The sequence below is a fragment of the Vulpes lagopus genome, chromosome X (assembly GCF_018345385.1).
Source record: "Vulpes lagopus strain Blue_001 chromosome X, ASM1834538v1, whole genome shotgun sequence".
Classification (NCBI taxonomy): domain Eukaryota; kingdom Metazoa; phylum Chordata; class Mammalia; order Carnivora; family Canidae; genus Vulpes; species Vulpes lagopus.
Genome location: NC_054848.1, coordinates 92131971 through 92158373, shown reverse-complemented (window position 1 = coordinate 92158373; position 26403 = coordinate 92131971). Strand labels below are relative to the sequence as shown.

Here is a 26403-nt window from a genome sequence, read left to right as displayed (position 1 = left end):
AGAATAAAAGACATTTCACAGGAGACAGGAGTACACTGTTATAAACTAAAGCAGATAGTAGTATTATCCTGGAACTGAGTTAGCAGATTTAACCAAACTAGTTACCAGATTAATGACCTTTTTCCTGAGTCAACCTCGCACAAAATTTAGGAGGAAAAAATGTTTTAGGAAACAGGATGAAGTACTGCTTGAAAATTTAGGATCTATTTACCTTTCAGTAGCTTAGTTGGCTAAAACTAAAATAAGACATATTTTTGAAATACGGATCACAGTGGTAGTAGCTGCATTCTTGATATCAAAGGTTTGTTGATTACCTCTTAGTAAACTGGAAGATGTAATACCATTTCTTTTGTGCCAGCATTGCCAGCACCAGGGTCACCAAGAGAATTGCCTTGCCTTTTTTCTTTTCCTGAAAGGGCTTTATTTATTTTTAAAATTTATTTATTTTTATTTTTTAGGCTTTATTTTTTTTTAAGATTTTATTTATTTATTCATGAGAGAGACAGGCAGAGGGAAGAGCAGGCCCCCTGGGGGCAGCCTCATGTGGGACTTCATCCCAGGACTCCGAAGGCAGACTCTGAGTCATCCAGGTGCCCAGAATCAGTTAGGTTTTAGAACCCTACTGTCAGTGTTTGCTTGACTTGTTTGAACCAATGAATTCCTTGAGGGCAGCAACTGTCCTCCTCTGTGTTAAAGTGCCAAGAATCTTGTGAGTGCTTAATATATATTCAATTGATGATGATAAAATTTTTTTAACATGACATTCAGGGGTACCTGGCTGGCTCAATGGTTGAGTGTCTGCGTTTGGCTCAGGTCATAGTCTTGGGATCCTGGGATCGAGTGTTGCATTGGGCTCCCGGCAGGGAGTCTGCTTCCCCCTCTGCCTATGTCTCTGCCTCTCTCTGTGTGTCTCTCATGAATAAATAAATAAAATCTTTTTAAAAACCCTAAATCTTAAAAAAAATCCTGACACAATAAAAATCCATGTGTTCATATGTTCACTAAATACCTATCATTTAATACCTACTCTGTGCCTGGCAATATTGTAGGCAGTGTGGATACAGTCAAAAAGATGAAGTCCCAGTCTTCATGAAACTTAGATTTTAATGGGAGAGACATATGATAAACATATGTGCATATGTTATCTAAATGTATAATATCAGATAGTAATGAATGCTGTGAAGAAAAACAGTGTAAAGGAACAGAGAACGATGAGGGTGCCATTGTAAATAGTGTGGTCGGGAAAGACCTCTCTGAATAGATGATGTATGAGCAAAGAACACAATAAACTAAGGGAAAGAGCTATGCAAATATCTAGGCAAGAACATTCTAGGCAATGGAACATGCCAATGCCCTTCAAACAAAGATCACCAGGAATACACCCACAATTGGGTTTATTATTCTTTACAGGGAGGGAGAACGCATACCATAGGGAACTGTGGGGTGTTTCAGTAAAAGGATGTTAAAAAGAACCTATTGTAGTATTTGGGCTATTTAGGGAATGATCTAAGGAGAGGGGAGTTCACTCTAGATCAGATGCTGTCAGAAAGCAGGAGCAATTTTATGATCGGGCATCTCAATAAATCTTATCTATAGGGAGGGCAGAGGAGAGTGGGAATAAAGCTGTAATTGATAAAATAGCAGTCACCCATTTTGGTGTTTTCTGAGTGACACAGTGACCTGTCTTAAAAGCTATGATTAGACAAAATTATAAATTGGTTTTGTTTTGCCTCACTTCATCAGTCTCCTACTGACTTTGTCTTAGGTTAATGTTGTGTGAGTTTATGTTCAACAGAAGAACATGGCCTGCGTGCTCTGCTACCTGCCAGATATCAGGGGCTGCCTCCTGCTTCTCAAACAGCAAGTGAACAGCTTGGAGGAGGCACATTAGTGGCCTTCTCATCTTTAACAACAACAACAACAAAAAGTCATTTAATACTGCATTATTATTGTCATACATATGGGACATACTTATACTAAAATGTTGCTCGTTGTTTATCTGAAATTCAAATGTAGGTGGGTCTACTCTATTTTTTTTTTTTTTTTGCTAAATATGACAACACTAAAATAAACACACTGTCAGCTGCGTAGAAATACTTTGAATACTTTGGTTTTTTTCTTCCCGTCTCCCATTTAGACTTTTCTTTTAATTCAGGATAGGCTCAGAAAAAAACATGTAACTCGACTCGAGCCATTTTGATATATTATATATGTACACGTACACACATATCTATGCATATATTATGCAAACATACATATACACGCATACACATGAGACACACTAAGCGCCCAATATTATGTAATATGCTACATACACACAAGCACAGAAAGGACCTGAAACACAAGCAGAATCGACTGTGTTGTTGATATGGCCATTCTGTGAAATGTATCCCGTGGTCCGTCATCCGTCCCTTGCGGTTATTTCAAGTGTAAGGCTGAGAAAGACACGGTTTCCAATCTAAATGAGACCTGCCGAGCCCCCTACGGAACTGGAAGAATGAGCGCTCCGAGCCGCTGGCAGCGACGGCTTATTTACACGGATACGCCACCCCTTTCACATGGGCTGGACGCCACGTAGCCCTGGGGAAGGATTTTGCCGACGTACCCGGAACGGTTTCCACGTTTTTCTCAGCTTTAGGGAGGTTGCGCAGCGGGCTTCTGGGAGCCAAGGCAACTGAGATTTTCCCAGGCTCGTGAGCGTGTTCCCTGCTTCTGCGGCAGCGATGGCCCCCCCTGTCCCGGTCTGCAGTCCGGAGACAGAGGCCTCGGGTTCGGGGGTGGGGAAGCGTTGCAGTTCTTTCCGGAAGAGCGCGGAGCGCAGCGGGTCCGCCCAGTCCCCGCGGGCCCGCTGCTGTCCCCCGCGCAGCTGAGCCGTCGGTGGGGCGGCCTCGCTCCAGGCTCCCCACACCGGTCCTGCCGATCCGTCCGCGGCCTCGCTCTCCAGGGCCCGCCCTGCGCACCGCGGGGCACGCCCTCGCCTCGGCCCCGGCCGCGGTGCCCGCGCGCGCCTGCGAGTTCGCGACGGCGGGGCCTGGCCTCCAGGACGAGGAGAGAGGGGAGGTGAGTGAGACGGACGCACCTGCGCCCTGAGGAGCCCGCCGGCCTTCAGAGTCGCCTCCATCCTTCATCCCGCTGCTTAGTGTTCGCACTTCTCTGAACCCTTCTTCCTGCCTTGCGCCCGTTTTCATCTTGTTCTTCAGCCCGCTCGCGGTGGCCGCATATTCGCCCCTTGGCTCCCTTAACGCCCTTCTGTCCTCGGGCGCGCGCCTCCAGTGCCCTGGTCTCCCGCCGCCTCCCATCCTCTAGTGGACATGGCCAAGGGTCGCAAATTTATGTAAAGCATTTATATTCGCGTTAAGTTGCCATTCATGAGCATGTTTTTATTCTCCGCTGGACTGAGTTCGTGGAAAGGAGGATTTTATTCATTACAGAATTCACAGCGTCTAGCGCATCCATTGCGTGTTGGATCCTGAGATAACAGGATATGTAAGTGGAAATATGTAGGGAATTTGGAAGGGTCGAGGTTACGATTGTAGTTGTTGGTTTTTGGGTTTTTTTTTTTTTTTTTGATGATCGCTGTGCCCAGTGTGGGGCTCCAGTTGACAACCCCAAGATCAAGAGTTGCACGCTCTACCGACTGTGCCAGCCAGGCGCCTGGAAACAGGTTTAAATTAGAAAGTAGAACCTTTCTCCAAGAGGTGATTGGATGAATGTAGAAAAAGTGATGTGCTCTACTGGATTTGAGGCTACCTACAAAGGTTTTGTTAAAAGGGGTCTCACTCTTGGGCGCCTGGGTGGCTCAGGCTGTGATCCCAGAGTTCCGGGATTGGAGTCCCACATCTGGCTCCCCGCAGGGAGCTTGCTTCTCCCTCTGCCTGTGTCTCTGCCTCTCTCTCTCTCTCTCTCTCTCTCTTTCACTCAGAAAGAAAAGGGAGGTCTCACTCTTGACCCAAGAAAGGAGGAGGAGGGTGAGATCAGTTTTCCTCTAATGAAAGTGAGTATTGGAGTGGAAAGGTAGTTTAAGAAGGAGAAGGAAAATAGTTTTAATTATTGCTGTGTGAGTGTTATGTCTACTGTTTATTGAACATCAGATAACCCATACTGAGGGCCTTGAATGTGTTTAAAAAAATTAGAAATTTAAAAATCATTACAGGCATTGAGAGTTAGGTTGAAATTACAACAGTTGGGCCATGTCTTGATTATTCCTTTTCTTCCTAGCAGTGGGAGGTAATAAAGCATAGAGAGGAGGCGAGTCTCTGGATTCGGACTGCCGGAGTTTGAAGCTCTGCTTTGCCAATTATTACCTGTGTGGCCTTGAGTGTCAAGAGTTTAGCAAAGCTACTCCATGGTACTGTTGTCTGGGCATCCATTTGGTTTCACCAAGTGGCCTGCAGGGACCTTAAACTTACACTAGCCCTGCCTCATGCAAGCACATGCCCTAGATAGCAGCCCTCAGAATCACAAGCAAATGTTAAGTTCCTGATATGACTTCCCCAATAGCCCTTGTGATCAACTGTTCCCCTGCCTCCCAGTGCCTGTTTGCTCTATAGGTCCCTTAGATAAGATCCCTGTGGAGCTTACCAAAACTCCACTCTTTTGGTTTAAATTGATGGATCTGGCCCTAATCTGGGAACTCCAAAGCACTACGTCCAGAGACCCTAGTAAAGGCACTTGCCTCAGGTCCTTAGCCTCTATCTGTACTCTGCCCTGACCTCCTTGTGTGGCCTTTGGAGGCATTCCCTGTACTTCTTCCAGGTCTTGTGAGTAATTAACTGCTCTATTTTAGTTTCTCTTGTGGTCTGGTGAACTTTGGCTCACCATCCTGCACCCTGTGTTCTACCTAACAAATGTTAATTGAACAAAGAGCATTGGGCAAGTTATTTAACCTCCCTAGTTTCATTTATTCACCTGTAGAAAGGGAATAAAAATAGTGCTGATATTTTTAGGGTTGTTGTAATGAGTTAGTGCCTGGAACAGAATATACATTCCTGTTAGCTACTAGGGTTTAATGCCTGGGAGCAGAAAGAGTAAAAGCAGTTCTGAGTTTGTTCACTGAAGACCTACATCCGAGTTAAATGTTTCAGAACGATGTCCCCAGTCTGTGCCAATCAAACCAAACAGCTTCTTATTTTAGAATTCTAACTAAAAGATGAAAGAACGACTTGCATTTGTGCATGTGGCACATAAATAATTTATCTTACTAGTACAGATGAAACCAGGCAGCAGTAGAGACTATTTTAATGGTGTCCTGTTTACCTTGTGGGTGAGGGAGGGGTTTCCCTCCTGGGGTTAATGGGGAGGCTGAACACAGGACACCTGACACTGGACAGATGAGATCCATAGGCTGGCAGAGTACAGAAACCTACTACTCAGGGATAAAATCTGGAACTGGGCCCATTCCTTATAATAAAGAGGTTTTTTTTTTTGGCTAGGGAATCTTATCTACAGGAGCAGAGTGGGGAGAAGAATCTGCAGTTAGGCCATTGGTTCTCCCAGATGTCAAGGCAGTACATAATAATAGGCCTTAATTTTACGCCTTACACCACAAGACCTGTGTGCCTTTGCAGCCTGGCAAGCATCATTGGTCCCTATAGTCCTCAAATTTTCCAAGAACTGTTATTTGTATGTTTATTTTTAGATTGCTTCTTGAAGTGGGAGACCCTCTCAATCTAACTCTGCATTGTTCTGATTGATAACCTTTCCCCCTGAATAGATAACAATTTATTTAAACAATGAAACCAAATATGTTTATTTTTTTAAGATTATTTATTTATTTATTTATTCACGAGAGACACAGAAAGAGAGGAAGAGACATAGGCAAAGGGAGAAGCAGGCTCCATGCAGGGAGCCCATGTGGGATTTGATCCTGGATCCCAGGATCACACCCTGAACGAAAGGCAGACGCTCAACTGCTGAGCCACTCAGGCATCCCAAATATGTTTATTTTGTAAGGATTTTTTTGAAAAACCAAACAGACACAAAAGCAGCTAGATTTTGCAGAATTGTGCCCATTTTTTTCTTTTCAGTTTGCACATAACAAAAGTTGAAACAGAAAATGACAAATAGAGTAAGAACTTTAAAAATTATTTTAGTGTCCTCCAAAGAGCAACAGTGTACTCCTTTTCCAAAAAGAAGCTAAAGGGGAAGCATAGAGTGGGAACAAACTCTGAATCTCAATGAATACAACTTTTGTGACCTGGAACTTTTCTTTTCAGAGCTCCCTGTACTGTCCTCTACTTCTAATATTTCATTTTTTAAAATTGTCTTTACTAATTCTCGGGTTTCTGAAAACCAAAGCTTTAACCAGATTCAAATAGATTTCTTTCTCTTTTCATAAATATGTACAAACAAATGAAACTTGTTTCCAAATGTAAAATTGTGTCACATATTACAGAAGACAAATGAGCAATCAGGAACTATGTCATGCAGGAGGCAGAAGAGATGCACTTGACAGCCTCCCCAGGCTGCATTTCTAGCATGGCTGCTCAGGCTGGCTGCAGTCTGTACCATTTGCATTATAACATCAATCTTAAGTGTTGAATTTACATTTATGCTGAGTTTTTATTAATTTAAAGTTTAAAATGTAAAAGGAAAATAGGACTTAACTGGACCTATTGAATTGGACCTATTTATCTCCAGATAAATAGGCGCGCACACACACACACACACCCCATACACCCCACAATTTAGCCACTGAGTTATAATTTGGATGCCTGTATCTTCTAGGAGATTAAAGTGGGAGATGATTGAAGATTTAGGAGCTCCTGAAGTATGTATATTGTCTACAGAGAATCCTTGTTATGGACTGAATTGTGTGTCACCCCACCCCCATTCAAATGTTGAATCCTAATTTTCAAAGTGACTGTATTTAGCAATATAGCCTTTAGGGGCACCTGGTTGTTTTAGTCTTGGTTTAAGCTTCTTTCTGCCATCTGTTCAGGTTATGATCCTGGGGTCCTGGGATCATGCCTTGTTTCCAGGTTCCTGCTCAGTAGGGAGTTTTCTTTTCCCTCTGCACCCCCCCCCCATTCATGCTCATGCGTGCTCTCTCTCTCTCTCTCTCTCTCAAATAAATAATCTTAAAAAAATAAAGCCTTTAGAGAAGTAATTTAGGTTAAATGAGGTCATAAGGCTGGAGCCTGAATTCAGTAGGACTGGTATCCTTAGAACAGGAAGTGAGGGGGATCCCTGGGTGGCGCAGTGGTTTGGCGCCTGCCTTTGGCCCAGGGCGCGATCCTCGAGACCCGGGATCGAATCCCACATCAGGCTCCCGGTGCGTGGAGCCTGCTTCTCCCTCTGCCTGTGTCTCTGCCTCTCTCTCTCTCTCTCTGTGACTATCATAAATAAATTTAAAAAAAATTAAAAAAAAAAAAGAACAGGAAGTGATACCAGATATCTCCCCACCACCTTCCCATGTGTACACAGAGGAAAGGCCATGTAAGGACACAGGAAGAAGTCACCAGTCTACAGGTGAGGAAGAGAGGCCTACCAGAAATCAGTCCTGATGGTACCTTGATCTTGGTCTCCTAACCTCCAGAATGGCGAGAAAATAAATTTCTGTTGTTCAAGCCACCCAGTATATTTTGTTATGGTATTCTTTTACTTTACAAAACAAAAAAAATTGTTTAAAAAAATAAAAACATGGTATATATCTAAGAATTCAAACATGTTGCTGGTGGATTTTAGGATACTAAGTGTACTCTTTCTTTTAAGATTTAATTTATTTATTAGAGAGCACAAGCAGGGGGAGTGGCAGGGGGATAGGGCGAAGCAGGCTCCCCACTGAATAAGGAGCCCAATGTGGGACTCGATCCCAGGACCCTGGGATCATGATGTGAGCCAAAGGCACTTAACCTACTGAGCTACCCAGTCACCCTGCTAAGTGTTCTCTCTCTTTTTTTTTTAAGATTTTATTTATTTATTCATGAGAGAGGCAGAGACACAGGCAGAGGGAGAAGCTGGCTCCATGCAGGGAGCCCGACGTGGAACTCGATCCTGGGTCTCCAGGATCACGCCCTGGGCTGAAGGCGGCATTAAACCGCTGAGCCACCGGGGCTGCCCCTAAGTGTTCTCTTTAAATTATAATTCATGGGGTGCTAATTTCTTCTTCATAGAAGGGTTCAGTGTTAATGATACATTTATACTATTTTGAATTTATTTTCTTAGCTAACCCAACAGCAGATTGCTTGCCAGATTTTAGCATTACAAAGGGATTTTTGTTTATTTTTAAAGATTTTATTTATTCATGAGAGACAGAGAGAGAGAGAGGCAGAGACATAGGCAGAGGGAGAAGCAGGCTCCATGCAGGGAGCCTGATGTGGGACTCGATCCTGGGACTCCAGGATCACGACCCAAGCCGAAGGCAGATGCCCAACCACTGAGCCACCCAGGAGTCCCAACAAAGGGATTTTTTAAATGAATTTATCAGTATGGTTTGGTTTAGTTAATTTTCCTAAAGTCAGTAATCTCTGATGGCTTCTTTTTCCTTATTTCTTTCCTCTTTGCTGCTATTCATAAGCATTTTCTTTATTCTCCTTTATTTCTACCCCCCCCCCACTGTGATCTTTGTTCCTAACATGGTGCTTGAACTCACAACCCTGAGAGCAAGGATTGTATGTTCAACCAACTGAGCTCACCAGGTATGCCACCTCTCATCTATTTCTGTGTCTACTTGAGGTTGAGTTGAGACGATGTGCTTTGATGGGTAAAATTTGTGATTTGTGACAGGGTGAGAAAGCATTCAGAAATTTGTTCTCAAGGGGCACCTGGCTGGCTCAGTTGGTAGAGCATGCAACACTTGTTCTCAGGATTGTGAGTTCGAGCCCCATGTTGGGCATAGAGCTTACTTAAAAATAAAATCATTTAAAAACAAACAAAAGTCTTGTTTTTTTAAAATGTATTTATTTATGAGAGACACAGAAAGACAGAGACACTGGCAGAGGGAGAAGCAGGCTTTCTGTGGGGAGCCCAATGCAGGATTCCATCCCAGGACCCCAGGATCACAACTGGAGCCAAAGGCAGATGCTCAACCACTGAGCCACCCAGGTGCCCTCCCGCCAAAAAAACTTGTTTTTAAAAGAAATGCTTTTAAGAACCTGAAATAGAATTCGAATTGGAAGGAACCCTAAAAATAACATTCTAGGCAATACTTAAATTGTTACAGATGTGATCTCAGAGGAAAAGATTCTATGAAATTTAAAAAAAAAACATTTATTTATTTGACAGAACACAAGCAGCGGGAGTTGGAGGCTTCCCACTGAGCAAGGAGCCCAATGCAGGTCTCTATCCCAGGACCCTGGGACCATGACCTGAGCCAAAGGCAGATGCTTAACTGACTGAGCCACCCAGATACCCCAAGGAAAATATTATATGATATGGAAATTCCCTTTTTAACAATTATAGAATTTTAATACTCTTTTCAGAATTCTCTACCATAGAATGAAATCTTTTCCTGTAGTGTGTTAGGTTCTTTCTCTGGGGACAGAATGGTTGCTGCTCTGCCCTATGTGCTTTTTACACTCAGAATAAAATCATGAAGTCTTCCCTCAGCCTTCTTGTCTCTAGTAATTTTTCATCTTTCCTTATAGTTTCCTACATTTACCCTGTGGCTTCATTCAGAAAAAGTAAATCACTTTATTTTCTTGAGCAGCTTAGGTTACAGCAAAATTGAGCACAAAATACAGAGAAATCCCATTACCCCCTTCCCTAAACACCATCACAGCCTCCTTAGCTATCAACATCCCTCACCAGAGTGGTACTTTTGTTAGAACCCACACCAACACATCATAATCATCCAAAGTCCATAGTTTACATTAGGATTCACTCTTGGTATTGTATATTCTGTAGGTTTGGAGCAGATGTATAATGACATATACTCACCATTATACTATCATGCACAAGAGTTTCACTGCCTTAAAAAAATCCTCTGCTCTGCCTATTTATCTCTCCCTCCCCTCCAACCACTGATATTTTTTTTCTTAAAGATTTTATTTATTTTATTTTATTTTTTAAAGATTTTATTTATTTATTCGTGAGAGACAACACACACACAGAGAGAGAGGGGCAGAGACACAGGCAGAGGGAGAAGCAGGCTCCATGCACCGGGAGCCTGATGTGGGATTCGATCCCGGGTCTCCAGGATCGCGCCCTGGGCCAAAGGCAGGCGCCAAACCGCTGCGCCACCCAGGGATCCCCTAGATTTTATTTATTTATTCATGAGAGACATAGAGAGAGAGAGAGAGGCAGAGATACAGGCAGACGGAGAAGCAGGCTCCATGCAGGGAGCCCGACGAGGGACTCGATCCCAGGTCTCCAGGATCAGGCCCTGGGCTGAAGGCGGCGCTAAACTGCTGAGCCACTTGGGCTGCCCACCACCGGTCTTTTTACTGTTTTCTTAGTTTTGCCTTTAATAGAATGCCATATGGTTGGAACCATATAGTACATAGCCTTTTCAGATCGGCTTCTTTTACTTACCATGTGCATCCAAGATTCCTCCCATGTATTTTTTTTATTCAAGTATAATTAACGTATGGTATTATATTAGTTTCAGGTGTACCGTATGATGATTCAGCAATTTTACTCATTGCTGAGCTCAGTAGTGTACTCTTAATCCCCTTTATTTCATCCGCTCCCCCACCCACCTTCCATCTGGCAACTACCAGTTTGTTCTCTGTATTTTTTAAATATTTTATTTTTATTTATTTATTTTTTAAAAGATATTATTCATTTATTTGAGAGAGCGAGAGAGACAGAGAAAGCCAAAATACCTTGCCTGGAGCCAAAGCTATAAAACACAGGGAACATTCTTCTATGGGTGTGTGTTGGTAGGACAAATTTCTAAATTAGGAACAGTTGGTCAGTGGGCATATATATGTAAAACTTTGTGTTTTTTTTTAAGATTCTGTTTATTCATGAGAAACAGAGAGAGAGACAGGCAGAGGGAGAAGCAGGCTCCCTGCAGGGAGCCGGATGCCAGACTTGATCTCCAGAGCCCCGATCATGCCCTGAACTGAAGGCAAATGCTCAACTGCTGAGCCACCCAGGTGACCCTAAAACTTCAATAGATATGATCAAATGTCCTCCCAAATGATTGTGTCTCTCCTATGTGTCCCAGTACAACATAGAGAGCTAGTTTGTGCTTGCTTTTGCTCACAAGCTCTGTCTTGTGATGAGCACCATGGCTATTTCCCCCATTGGCAGACAAGAGGGCTGCTCTCTGTGCAAAACTTTTTTTTAAAAGATTTTATTTATTTGAGAGAAAGAGACAGAGATAGCAATAGAGAGCATGAGTGGGGAGAAGAGGGAGAAGCAGGACCCTGAGATCATGACCTAAGGCAAAGACTGTCCAACTGACTGAGCCACCCAGGCGCTCCTTAAGATTTGATGCTGAGCCAGTCAGGAGCTTCTGTTCTCTGTATTTAAGACTCTGTTTTTTTTGTCTGTCTCTTTTATTCTTTGTTCACTTTGTTTAATTTCTTAAATTCCACATATGAGTGAAATCATATGGTATTTGATTTTCTCTGACTTTTTTAAAATTTCTTTTTAAAAATTTTTATTTATTTATGATAGTCACACAGAGAGAGAGAGGCAGAGACATAGGCAAAGGGAGAAGCAGGCTCCATGCACCGGGAGCCCGACATGGGATTCAGTCCAGGGTCTCCAGGATCACGCCCTGGGCCAAAGGCAGGCGCTAAACCGCTGCACCACCCAGGGATCCCTTTCTCTGACTTTTATTTTATTTATTTATTCATGAGAGTCACAGAGAGAGAGAGAGAGAGGCAGAGACACACAGGCAGAGGGAGAAGCAGGCTCCTTGCAAGGAGCCCAATGCGGGACTCGATCCTGGACCCTGGGATCACTCCCTGAGTGAAAGGCGGTTGCTCAACCACTGAGCAAAGTTAGGCATCTCCCTAACTTTTTTTTTAAAGATTTTGTTTATTTATTCATGAGAGACATACAGAGAGAGGCAGACACACAGGCAGAGGGAGAAGCAGGGAGCCCAATGCAAGACTCAATCCCAGGACTCCAGGACCATGACCTGAGCCAAAGGCAGACTCAACCACTGAGCCACCCAGGTGCCCCTGTTTTTCTCTGACTTAGTTTCACTTAGCATTATACCTTCTGGGTCTATCCATGTTACAAATGGCAAGATTTCATCCTCTTTTATGGCTAATATTCCATTATATATATATATATCACATCTTTATCCATTTGTCTTATCAGTGGATACCTGGGTTGCTTCCATATCTTGACTATTGGAAATAATGGTGCAATAAAGATAGAGGTGCATGTATGTTTTCAAGTTAGTGTTTTTGTTTTCTCTGAGTAAAAATGGTAGAATTACTTGATCATATGGTAATTCTATTTTTTAATTGTTTTTTAAGTAGACTCCATGCCCAGAGTGGAGCCCAATGTACGGCTTGAACTCACGACCCTGATATCAAGACCTGAGCTGAGACCAAGAGTCAGATGCTTAACTGACTGAGCCACTCAGTCACCCCTCTATTTTTAATTTTTTGTGAACCTCCATACTGTTTTCCATAGTGAGTACCTCAATTTATATTCCTACCAACAGTGCATTATAGTTCCTTTTTCTCCACATCCTCACCAAAAGTTATTTCTTGTGTTTTTTATTCTAGCCATCTGACAGGTATAAATTGATCTCTCATTGTGGTTTTAATTTGCACTTCCCTGATGATTAGTGATGTTGACATTTTTTCATGTGTCTGTTAGCCATCTGGATGTCTTGTTTGGAAAAATGTCTCTTCAGATCCTCTGCCCATTATTTTTTTTTAAAGATTTTATTTTATTTATTTATGAGAGACACAGAGAGAGAGGCAGAGACCTAGGCAGAGAGAGAAGCAGGCTCTCTGCAGAGAGCCCGATGTAGGACTCGATCCCAGGACCCCGGGATCACACCCTGAGCTACCTAGATGTCCCCCAAGATCATTTGTCGAAGAGACTGTCATTTCTCCATTGTATATTCTTGCCTATTTTGTCATAGATTAGTTGACCATAAAAGTGTGGGTTAAAAAAAAAAAGTGTGGGTTTATGTCTGGGCTCTATATTCTGTTCTGTAGATCCATGCATCTGGTTTTGTGCCAGTACCATACTGTTTTGATTACTATAGCTTTGTAGTGTATCTTGAAATCTGGGATTGTAACACCTCCAGCTTTGTTCTTTTTCAAGATTGCTTTGGCTGTTTGGGTTTTTTTGTGGTTCCCTACAAATTTTAGGATTATCTATTCTAGTTCTGTGAAAAATGCTATTGGTATTTTAATAGTATGTACATTTTTTGTGCATATTTGTGAATATTTGTTCTTCCAATCCATGAGTATGAACTATCTTTTCATTTGTTAGTGTCATATTCAATTTCTTCTCAAAATTTTATAATTTTCAGAGTACAGGTCTTTCACCTCCTTGGTTAAGTTTATTCCTAGGTATTTTATATTATTTTTAGCGCAATTGTAAGTGGGATTATATTCTTCATTTCTCTCTGCTACTTCATTATTACTGTATAGAAATGCAATGGATTCCTGTATATTGATTTTATATCCTGTGACCTTAATGAATTCATTTATCAGTTTTAGCCGTTTTGGGTTGGAGTCTTTAAGGTGTTCTTTATATAGTATCGTGTCATCTGCAAATAGTGCAAGTTTTACTTCTTCCTTACCAATTTGTTTTGTTTTTTTTTGTAAAGATTTTATTTATTTATTCATAAGAAAGAGAGAGAGAGAGAGAGAGAGAGAGAGAGAGAGAGAGAGGCAGAGACACAGGCAGAGGAAGAAGCAGGCCCCATGCAGGGAGCCCGACGCAGGACTTGATCCCAGGTCTCCAGGATCACGCCCTGGGCTGAAGGCAGCGCCAAACCGCTGAGCCACCCGGGCTGCCCACTTCCTTCCAATCTGGATACCTTTTATTTTTTTGTTGTCTGATTGCTGTCACTAGGACTTCCAGTACTATGTTGAATAAAAGTGGTGAGAGTGGACATCTTTGTCTCATTCTTGATCTTAGAGGAAGTTCTCTGTTTTTCCCTATTGAGGATGACGTTAGCTGTGGGTTTTTTGTTTTTTTTTTAAGATTTTCTTTTTGGAGAGAGTGAGAGAGCACTAGCGGGAGGGAGGGGCAGAGGGAAAAGCAGACTCCCCATTAGCAGGAAGCATGACATGGGACTTGATTCCAGGACCCCAGGACCATGACCTGAGCCAAAAGCAGACATCCAACTGATTGAGCCACCCAGGCACCCCTAGCTGTGGGTTTTTCCACATACGGCCTTTATTATGTTGAGGTATGTTCCCTGAAAACCTACTTTATTGGGGGTTTTAATTTTTTAATTAATTTTTAAAAAAGATTTTATTTATTCATAGAAGACACAGAGAGAGAGGCAGAGACCTAGGCAGAGGGAGAAGTAGGCTCCCTCCAGGGAGCCTGATGTGGGACTTAATCCCAGGACCCTGGGATCATGACCTGGGCCAAAGGGAGATGCTCAACTGCTAAGCTACCCAGGTGCCCATTTTTTTATTTAAAAAATTTTTTAAAGATCTTATTTATTTATTTATTTGACAGAGCACAAGCAGGAAGAACAGCAGGCAGAGGGAGAAGGAGAAGCAGGCTCTCCACCCAGTAGAGAACCGGATATGGGGCTTGATCCCAGACCCTGGGACCATGACCTGAGCCAAAGGCAGGCACCCAAACTACTAAACCACTCAGGTACCCCAAGTTGAGGGTTTTTTTTTTATCATGAATGGGTGGTGTACTTTGTCCAGTGCTTTCTCTCTCCATCTCTCAAAATGATCATATGGTTTTATTCCTCTCTCGTTAATGTGATGCATCCCATTGGTTTGCAAATTTTTTAAAAGATTTATTTATTTTAGAGAGAGAGTGCATGAGCAGAGGGAGGGGCAGAGGAAGAGGGAGACAAGCAGATTCCCCACTAAGCAGGGAGCTGGACTTGGGGCTTGATCCCTGGACCCTGAGATCATGACCTATGCTGAAATCAAGAGTCACATGCTTAACCAACTGAGCCACCCAGGCACCTCTGATTTGCAAATTTGGAACCACCTTTGCATCCCTGAAATAAATCCCATTCAATCGTGGTAAATGACTTTAAAAAAATTTTTATTTATTTATTTTAGGGAGAGAGAGAGAGAGAGAGACAGTGTGCACAGAGGAGGGAGAGAGGGACAGGGGGAGAGAGAGAGAGAATCTCTCAAGCATACTCCGCACTGAGCACAGAGCCGGACGTGAGACTCCTCCAACAACCCCGAGATCGTGACCTAAGCTGAAATCAGGAGTAGGATATTTAACTGACTTAGCTACTTGGGTGCCCTGGTAAATGACTTTTTTAATGTATTGTTGAATTCAGTTTGCTAATGTTTTGTTGAGGATTTTTGCATATTTCATAAAAAATATTAGAATATAGTTCTCTTTTTTGTAGTATCTTTATCTGATTTTAGTATCAGGGTAATACTGGCCTCATAAATGAATTTGGAAGCTTTCCTTTCTGTTTTTTGGAATTAATTCTTTAGGGCAGGGGGTGGGGGTGAATGGGTGACGGGCACTGAGGGGGACACTTGACGGGATGAGCACTGGGTGTTATTCTGTATGTTGGTAAATTGAACACCAATAAAAATTAATTTATTAAAAAAAAGGAATTAATTCTTTAAATGTTTGGTAGAATTCACCTCTGAAGTCATCTGGTTCTGGACATTTGTTTATTGGGAGTTTTTGATTACTGATTCAATTTCAATACTAGTTCAAAAATTTTTTAAGATTTTATTTATTTTTTCATGAGAGAGACACACACAGTGAGAGAGGCAGAGACACAGGCAGAGGGAGAAGCAAGCTCCATGCAGGGAGCCCGACGTGGGACTCGATCCCGGGACTCTAGGATCACACCCTGGGCTGAAGGCAGGTGCTAAACCACTGAGCCATCCAGGGATCCCCTAGTTCAAATTTTCTATTCCTGATTTGTTTTGGAAAGTCATGTATTTCTAGGAATTTATCCATTTCTCTAGGTTGTCCAACTTGTTAGCATATAGTTTTTCATAATATTCTACAATCCTCTGTATTTCTGTGATACTGGTTGTTATTTCTCCTCCTTCATTTCTTTTTGTTCCCCTTCATTTCTAATTTTGAGTCTTCTCTCTCTCCCTCTCTCTTTCCCTCTCTTCCTCCCTCCCCCTCTCTCCCTCTCTCCCTTTTTTTTTTTTTTCATGAACCTGGCTAAAGGTTTATCAATTTTGTTGACTTTTCCAAGAACCAGCTTCTGGTTTCATTGATCTGTTCTTTTGGGTTTTTTAAGTTTCTGTATCATTTATTTCTGCTCTAATCTTTATTATTTCCTTCCTTCTGCTGGCTTTAGGCTTCATTTGTTGTTTTTTTTCCCCCAAGTCCTTTAGGTGTATGGTTAGGTGGTTTTTTGAGATTTTTCATTACTTCTTGAGGTAGGCCTGTATTGCTATAATAATTTCCCGTCTTAGAACAGCCTTTGCTGCATCCTAAGATTTTGGACCATTGTGTTTTCATTTTTCATTTGTGTCCATGTATTTTTTTATTTCCTCTGATTTCTTGGTTGACTCACTCATTGTTTAGTAGCATATTAGTTAGCCTCCATTGTATTTGTGTTCTTCCCAGATTTTTCTTGATTGATTTTTAGTTTTATACTGTTGTGGTTAGAAAAGGTGCATGATATGATTTCAGTCTTTTTGAATTTATTGAGACTTGTGTTGTGGCCTAACGTGATCTATTCTGGAGAACATTCTGTGTGCACTTAAAAAGAATATATATTTTACTGTTTTTGCATAGAATGTTCTGAATTTATCTGTTGGGTCCACTGGTCCATCTGTCCTTCTAAGCCACTGTTTCCTTGTTGATTTTATGTCTGGATTATCTAGCCATTGATGTAAGTAAGGTGTTAAAGTCCCCTACTATTACTGTATTACTGTCAGTTTTTTCCCTTATGTCTGTTAATAGTTGCTTTAGATAGCATAGTATTTAGTATTCGGTGCTTCCGTGTTGAGTGCATAAATATTTACAGTTTTATATCCTCTTATTGGATTATTACCTTTATCATTATGTAGTATCCTTCATTGTGTCTTGTCTTTTTTTTAAGTAATCTGTATGCTCAAAGTGGGGCTCAAACTCATAGCCCCAAGATCAAGAGTCACACACCTTACCAACTGAGCCAGCCAGGCACCCCTGTTGTTGTTTTTTAAAAGATTTTATTTATTTATTTGAGAGAGAGAGTAAACACAAGTGGGGTGGGGCAGAGGGAGAGGGAGAAGCAGACTCCTCGCATAGCAGGGAGCCTGGCCCGGGGCTGGATTCCAGGATTCCAGGATCATGACCTGAGCTGAAGGCAGACGCTCAACTGACTGAGCCACCCAGGCACTCCTAGTTGTTTTAAAGTCTATTTTGTCTGGGGCCCGTGGCTGGCTCGATCAGTAGGGTGTGCAACTCTTGATCTCAGAGTGATGAGTTCAAGCCCCATGTTGGGCATATAGATTACTAAGAATTAAAAAAAAATTTTTAAATAAAGTCTGTTTTGTCTGATATAAGTATTGTTACCCCAGCTTTCTTTCCACTTGTATTTCCACGATAAAGGTTTTTGTATCCCTTCACTTTCAGTGTGCATGCTGTTAGGTCTGAAGTGAGTATCTTGTAGGAAGCATTGAAAATACAGAGCACCTGGGTGGCCCAGATGGTTATGTGTCCAACTCTTGGTTTTAGCTCAAGTCATGATCTGGGGGTTGTGGGATCAAGCCCTGCATTGGGCTCTGCATTAAGTGGGAAGTTTGCTTGGAATTCTCTCTCTCCCTTTCCCTCTGCCTTTGCCCCCCGATTCTCTCTCAAATAATAAAAAAATAAATCTTTAAAAAAATACATGTTGATTTTAGTTTGAATAGGACTTTGTAAACTCTAAAGCTTTATGCAAACATAAGTGATTATTACATTATAATGAAGGTGATAGACCCTCGAATAAAGTTATTCCAGTATTAGCTTTTAATGGTCCTTGGACAATCGATATCATTACTGAAATATTTTTATTCCATATTTTTATACTCCATGGTTCACATTTTATCACTTTTCTGATTCTTACAACTATCTTCTTTAAATTCAGCATTGATGAGCACACACCAGGAGAATATGATGAGCCAAAGAAAAGCAGCACTTCAGCTTCTACTTCAGAAGGTATTTTTTATTTTTTTTTATCTTTATTTTTTATTTATTTTAAAGGTTTTATTAATCCATGAGAGAGAAGGGGGCGGGGGGAGGCAGAGACACAGGCAGAGGGAGAAGCAGGCTCCATGCAGGGAGCCTGATACAGGACTTGATCCCAGGTCTCCAGGATCGGGCCCTGGGCTGAAGGCCACACTAAACCACTGAGCCACCTGGGCTGCACAGAAGGTATTTTTTAAAATACTACAGAGCTTCTTTATTGAGAAGTTGAAAAAAAATGTTTATACATAGTTGAACAATACACTTTACTTTTACTCAGGTTGCCTGTCACTTGTTCTTTTCCAGTATTTCAAATACAATAAAACTGATCATTGTAATACTTGCTTAGAAGTTAATTTTATATTTGTACCTTGTGTAGAAGAAAAGAAGAAGAAGTCTGGTCATTCGAAAGAAAAGTCCAAGAAAAGGAGAAAGAAAAAATCCTCTAGAAGAAAACACAAGAAGTATTCCAATGACAGCGACAGTGACTCTGACTTGACACAGACTCCAGGGGTAAGAAGGCCAGCATCACTTTGCAAGCCTGGCTTCCAAACTCATTTTGCTTGGTAAAACTTATTTCAGAGGAAGGTTAAACACAAAAACAGTAGCCGAGAATTGTTGAGCACTCACTGACTTTATGCCTGGCACCCTAAGTGCTTGGTGTCCATTAGTGCTGTTTATTCCACATAGTAACTGCAGAACACATCTCAGAGTTGGGGAAATGGGGCACAGCAGGTTGCAAGTACCGCACTCAGGCTCACACAGCTGAGATTCACCCCTAAGCAATGTGACTCCACATGGGTTGTGTCTGGCTGTGTAAGGCATGTGGCAGCAAACCAAGGCAGATTTGGGCTGTGAGACTATGTGGCAGCAAAGCAAGCCATACAGGGCTCCATCAGCCCATGGAGCAGCTCTCTTGTGTCATTCTCACACTCATTGGGCACCTCTGGGCCATTTTCAAAAAGGCACACCACAAAGGACCCCCTCAGGCTGGCAGGTGATTTATGGAAGACACTCCTTGTGGGGTGGTGCCTCACAGAAAGTCACCTTTTTGTGCCTTCTGGCTAGTGATTGATAGAGGGTACCGCCTCTGGGGACACATTACGTAAAGGTGTCTTTTCCTCTGATGTCACCTGGGTTTCCTGGCTCCTGTTGCTCCTTTTCTCTCTCACTGTTGGAAGAATGAACTTTAAAAAAAAAAAAAAAGATTTATTTATTTATTTATTTATTTATTTATTTATTTATTTATTTATTTTAGAGAGAGAAAGTGCACATGTAAAAAAAAGTGCACATGTGTGCAAATGGGGAGGGTGAGGCAGAGGGAGAGAATCTCAAGCAAACTCCTCACTGAGCATGGAGCCTACACACAGGGCTTGATCCCACAACCCATTAGATCATGACCTGAGCTGAAACAGAGTCAGATAGTTAACCAACTGAACTGCCCAGGCGCCCCTGAGTGAACTTTCTTAAAGCACAAATGTGAGTACGTCTGTCCCCTACTTAAAATCCTTCAGTACTCTGTAGCTTTCAGGGTAAAGTTCAGACCCCGATGGATCCTTCTCTAATCACACATGCCCTGTCACTCTTGCAGCATCCTCTGTAACCTGAGACTACCTTCTGTCTCCTCAGTATTTCATGTTCTTTCTCTTGCTTCTGGCACTGATACAGAGTGTCCATCTGAGTACAGTGCCAGTCTCTCCCTGCATATGGCTTGGCTTAACTCACTTCAACAATGGTCATGCAGTACTTTGTAATAAAACTGATTTTTTTAAAGATCCCATTTATTCATTCATGAGAGACACAGAGAGAGAGAGAGAGAGAGAGAGAGAGAGAGAGAGAGAGAAAGGCAGATACATAGGCAGAGGGAGAAGCAGGCTCCACGCAGGGAGCCCAACGTGGGACTCGATCCCAGGTCTCCAGGATCAGGCCCTGGGCCAAAGGCGGTGCTAAACCGCTGAGCCACCCTGGCTGCCCCATTAAAACTGATTTTAATTACGTCTGTCTCCTCCATTAGACTGAGCTCTTGGAAAGCATGCCCCCCACCCCAAAGACATAGGTTTTTTTCCCCTTTTCATCATGAAAATATTCAGGAAAGCAAAGGGAATAGTATAATTAATACCACTAGGATTTAGTATTTGTTAGCATTTTTTAAAAGATTTTATTTATTTATTCATGAGAGACAGAGAGAGAGAGGCAGAGACACAGGCAGAGGGAGAAGCAGGCTCCCTGCAGGGAGTCTGATATGGGACTCAATCCCAGGACTGTGGGATCACACCCTGAGCTGAAGGCAGATGCTCAACTGCTGAGCTACCCAGGCATCCCGTTTGTTAGCATTTTGACATTGTTTTTTCAGATATGGGATTTTTTCTTCTTTTTCCTTTTTCAAATATTTTATTTATTTATTTGAATGAGCAAGAGAGAGAGCACGCATACGAGCAGGGGCAGAAGGAGAGAGAGAAGCAGACTCCCCTTCTGAGCAGGGAGCCTGATGTGGGGCTTGATCCCGAATCCCAGGATCATGACCTGAGCTGAAGGCAGATGCTTTACCAATTGAGCCACCCAGACACCACCAAATAAGGGATTTTTGCTGAGGTATCCAAGGTAGATTACAAGTATCATACTTTGATGCTAAATATCTCTGTTTGCAGCTCTTTTATTTAAAAGAAGACATTTTCCTACTTAACCACAGTACCATTATCTCACCCAGTAGATTAGCCCTGGGTGTTCTGGGCCCCAGGGTCACCAGAATATCCATCTCCATTTGGGCTCCAGAACAAAAATGGCATTATAGGGTCCATCTAAGATTATGATGGCAACATGACCCTTGGCAACAGGGGACATATTTTTGAGAATTAAAACTTTCTGATGGGGACGCCTGGGTGGCTCAGTGGTTGAGCATCTGCCTTCAGCTCAGGGTATGATCAGGGTTCCCAGATCAAGTCCTGCATTGGGCTCCTCACAGGGAGCCTGCTTCTCCCTCTGCCTATGTTTCTACCTCTCTCTCTGTGTCTCTCATGAATAAATAAATAAAATCTTTAAAACAAAACACTAAAAAAAAAAAACTTTCTGATGTCTCCAACACTTGGCCCTCCTAGTCTTCTTTTTGTTTTAGTTAAGAGTCTCTTATGGTTTGTCTCCCTTTCTGTTCGCATCTTATTTTATTTTTCCTGCCCATCTATGTTCATCTGTTTTGTTTCTTAAATTCCACATATGGGTGAAATCATATAGTATTTGTCTTTCTCTGGTTGACTTATTTCGCTTAACATAATACCCTCTAGTTCCATCCTTGTCATTGCAAATGGCAAGGTATCATTCTTCTTTTTTTTTTTTAAGATTTTGTTTGAGGGCAGGGGAGAGAAAGAGAACATGAGCAGGGTGTGGGGGTGGGCAGGGAGGCAGGAAAGGGGACAGAGGGAGAAGCAGACTCTGCTGAGCATGGAGCCCCATGCAGGGCTCAATCCCAGGACTCTAGGATCATGACCCAAGTGGAAGGCAGCTACTTAACTGACTGAGCCACCAAGGCACTTCAAGATTTCATTCTTCATGATGGCTGCATAATATTCCTCCGTGTGTGTGTGTGTGTGTGTGTGTGTGTGTGTGTGTGTATACATATATAATAGCCCAGATGTCCATTGACAGATGAATGGATATCTGGGCTATTGTGGCTATTGTGGACACTGCTGCTATAAACATTGGGATGTAGGTGCCCCTTCAAATCACTATATTTGTGTCCTTTGGATAAATACCTAGTAAATATAATTGCTGGGTCGTAGAGTAGTTCTATTTTTAACTTTCTGAGGAACCTCCATACTGTTTTTCATAGTGGCTGCACCAGTTTGCATTCCCACCAACAGTGTATGAGGGTTCCCCTTTCTCTGCATCCTAACCAACAACTGTTATTTCCTGAGTTGTTAATTTTAGCCATTCTAACCAGTGTGAGATGTTATCTCATTGTGGTTTTGATTAGTATTTTCCTGATGCCCAGTGATGTTGAGCATTTTTTATATGTCTGTTGGCCATTTGTATGTCTTGGAGAAATGTTCATGTCTTCTGCCCACTTCTTGACTGAATTTGTTGTTTTTTGGATGATGAGTTTGATAATTTCTTTATAGAATATAAAGATTATAGTTCTTTATCTTTTTTTAAAGATTATTTATTTATTCATGAGACATACAGAGAGAGAGGGGGGCAGAGACACAGGCAGAGGGAGAAGCAGGCTCCATGCAGGAAGCCTGCTGTGGGACTTGATCCCGGGACTCCAGGATCAGGCCCTGGGCTGAAGGTGGCGCTAAACCGCTGAGCCACCGGGGCTGCCCTATAGTTCTTTATCTGATAAGACATTTGCAGATATCTTCTCCCATTCTGTAGGTTCCCTTTTAGTTTTGTTGACAGTTTCCTTTGCTGTGCAGAATCTTTTTATCTTCATGAAGTCCCAGTAGTTCACTTTTGCTTTTGTTTCCCTTGCCACTGGAGATGTATCTAGCAAGAAGTTGCTGCAGCTGAGGTCACAGAGGTTGCTGCCTGTGTTCTTTTCTCGGATTTTGATGGATTCCTGTCTCACATTTAAGTCTTTCATCCATTTTGAGTTTATTTTTGTGTGTGGTATAAGAGAATGGTCCAGTTTCATTCTTTGCACATGGCTGTCCAATTTTCCCAGCACCATTTGTTGAAGAGACTGTCCTTTTTCCAGTGGATAGTCTTTCCTGCTTTGTCGAAGACGATTTGACCATCAAGTTGAGGGTCCATTTCTGGGATTGTTGTTCTGTTCCATTGATCTGTGTGTCTGTTTTGTGCCAGTACCACACTGTCTTGATGATCACAGCTTCGTAGTACAGTTTGAAGTCTGTAATTCTGATGCTTCCAGCTTTGTTTTTCTTTTTCAACATTCCTTTGGTTTTTCAGGGTTCGTTTCTGGTCCATATAAATTTAAGGATTGTTTGTTCCAGCTCTGAAAAATGCTGATGGTATTTTGATAGGGATTGCATTGAATGTGTAGATTGTTTTGGGTAGCATTGATCCTTTGGCTCAGGATCAGGACCTGAGCCAAAGGCTGACACTCAACCACTGAGCCATCCGGGCACCCCAATAATTGTTTTTCCAATCCATAAGCATAGAATGTTTTTCTATATCTTTGTGTCTTTATCAATTTCTTTCATAAGTGTTCTATAGTTTTCAGAGTACAGATCCTTTACTACTTTGGTTAGGTTTATTCCTAGGTATCTTATGGTTTTTGATGCAATTGTAAATGCCATCAATTCCTTGATTTCTCTTTGTGCTGCTTCATTATTAGTGTATAGAAATGCAACAGAGTTCTGTACATTGATTTTATATCCTGTGACTTTGCTGAATTCATGTATCAGTTCTAACAATTTTGGGGTGGAATATTTTGGGTTTTTTTTAAAGATTTTTATTTATTTATTTGATAGAGCATGCACAAGCAGGGGGAGCAACAGAGGGAGAGGGAGAAGCAGGCTCTCCACTAAGCAGGGAGCCCGATGTGGGGCTCTGTCCCGGGACCCTGGGATCATGACCTAAGTGGAAGGCAAACTCTTAACTGACTGAGCCACCCAGGCACCCTTCCTCTTTTGGGTTTTCTACATGACCCATCATGTCATCTGTGAAGAGTGAAAGTTTAACTTCTTTGCCAATTTAAATGCCTTTTATTTCTTTTTTTGGTCTGATGGCTGAGGCTAGGACTTCAGTACTATGTTGAACAGCAGTGACGAGAGTGGACATCCCTGCCATGTTCTGACCTTAGGGAAAAAGCTCTCAGTTTTCCTCCATTTAGGATGATATTCACTATGGGTTCTTCATATATGGCTTTTATGATATTGAGATATGCTCCCTCTATCCCTATACTGCAGAGAGTTTTTATTAGGAAAGGATGCTGTTGGGATATCTGGGTGGCTCAGTGGTTGAGCGTCTGCCTTCAGTTCAGGGCGTGATCCCAGGATCCGGGATGAAGTCCCACATCAGGCTCCTTGCAGGGATCATGCTTCTCCCTCTGCCTGTGTCTCTGCTTCTCTCTCTCTCTGTCTCTCATGAATAAATAAATTAAAAAAATCTTTTTAAAAAAAGGATGCTGTATTTTGTCAAATGCTTTTTCTGCTTCTATTGAGAGGATCATATGGTTCTTGTCCTTTCTTTAATTAATGTAGTGCATCATGTTGATTAATTTGTAGATGTTGAACCAGTCTTGTAGCCTAGGCATAAATCCCACTTGGTCATGGTGAATAATCCTTTTCATATACTGTTGGATCCTATTGGCTAGTAACTTGGTGAGAATTTTGGCATCCATGTTCATCAGGGATATTGGTCTATAATTCTTTTTAGTGGAGTCTTTGGTCTTGGGATCAAGGTAATGCTGGCCTTATAGAATGAGTTTGAAAGTTTTCCTTCCATTTCTGTTTTTTTAAAGATTTTATTTATTTATTCATGAGTGGCACAGAGAGAGACAGAGACAGACACACAGGCAGAGGGAGAAGCAGGCTTCCCACAGGGAGCCTGATGCAGGACTCAATCTCAGGACCCCGGACCACGCCCTGAGCCAAAGGCAGATGCTCAACCACTGAACCACCCAGGCGTCCCCCATTTCTATTTTTGAAACAGCTTCAGAAGAGTAGGCATTAATTCATCTTTAAATGTTTGGTAGAATTCCACTGGGAGTCCATCTGGCCCTGGACTATTGTTTGTTGGGAGATTTTTTTTTCAAAATTTTATTTATTTATTTATTTATTCATTCATTCATTCATTCATTCATTCATTCATGAGAGATACAGAGAAAGAGGCAGAGACAGGCAGAGGGAGAAGCAGACTTCCTGCGGGGAGCCTGATGCAGGACTCGATCCCAAGACCCCAGGATCATGACCTGAGCCAAAGGCAGGCGCTCAGCCACTGAGCCACCCAGGTGCCCCTGTTGGGAGATTTTTGATTACTGATTCAATTTCTTTGTTGGTTATGGGTGTGTTTAGGTTTTCTATTTCTTCCTGTTTTAGTTTTGGTAGTGCATAAGTTTCTAGGAATGCATCCATTTCTTCCAGATTGCCTAGTTTGTTAGCATATAATTGCTCTTAATATTGCCCTATATTTGTATTTCTTAGGTGTTTGTTATTATCTCTCCTCTTCCATTCATGATTTTATTTATTTGGGTCCTTTCTCTTTTTGATTAGTCTGGCTAGGGGTTTATCAATCTTATTCTTTCAAAGAACCAGCTTTTAGTTTCATTGATCTGTTCTTTTTTTTTTTTTCTATATCATTGATTTCTGCTCTAATCTTTATTATTTCGCTTCTCCTGCTGGATTTAGGCCTCATTTGCTGTTCTTTCTCCAGCTCCTTTAGGTGTAAGATTAGTTTGTGTAGTTTGTGTGTTTGAGACTTTCTTCTTTCTTGAGAAAGGCTTATATTGCTCTTAGGTCTGCCTTTGCTGTATCCCAAAGGTTCTGAACTGTCGCGTGTTTTTTTTTTTTTTTAAAGATTTATTTATTTATTTATTCATGAGAGAGAGAGAGAGAGAGATACAGACACAGGCAGAGGGAGAAGCAGGCTCCAGGCAGAGAGCCTGATGTGGGACTCGATCCCGGGTCTCCAGGATCATGCCCTGGGCCGAAGGCAGCGCTAAATTGCTGGTCCACCGGGGCTGCCCTGAACTGTCATGTTTTTGTTTTCATTTGTTTCATGTATTTTTAAAAATTTTCTTTAATTCCCTGGTTGACCCATTCATTCTTAAGTAGGATGCTCTTTAATCTGCATTTATTTATGTTCCTTCCAAATTTTCTCTTGTGATTGAGCTCAAGTTTTAAAGTATCGTGGTCAGAAAATATGCATGGTATAATCTCAGTCTTTTTTGTGACCCAGTCTGATTTGTGACCCAGTATGTGATTTATTCTGGAGAATGATCTGTGTGCATTCTGTTGCTTTAGGATGAAATGCTCTGAAAAATCTGTGAAGGGGACGCCTGCATGGCTCAGCAGTTGAGCGTCTGCCTTTGGCTCGGAGCATGATCCCGGAGTGCCGGGATCAAGTTCCACATCAGGCTTCCTGCATGGGGCCTGCTTCTCCCTCTGCCTATGTCTCTGCCTCTCTCTGTGTGTCTTTCATGAATGAATAAATAAAAAAATCTTTTAAAAAAATCCATGAAGGCCACCTGGTGCAGTGTGTCATTCAAAGCCCTTGTTTCCTTGTTGA

At 42.0% G+C, this 26403-nt stretch overlaps 1 protein-coding gene across 1 annotated transcript; it reads left to right on the top strand.

The window, feature by feature from the left end:
• Nucleotides 1–1801: 1801 nt before the first annotated feature.
• On the top strand, nucleotides 1802–26199 carry LOC121482638 (NF-kappa-B-activating protein-like). Its single transcript, XM_041740476.1, has 5 exons — nucleotides 1802–1864; nucleotides 2639–3060; nucleotides 18122–18192; nucleotides 18599–18732; nucleotides 26139–26199. Exons 1-5 carry the CDS (start codon nucleotides 1802–1804, stop codon nucleotides 26151–26153), a joined length of 705 nt encoding a protein of 234 aa, XP_041596410.1. The 3' UTR covers nucleotides 26154–26199.
• The last annotated feature ends 204 nt before the right edge of the window (nucleotides 26200–26403 follow it).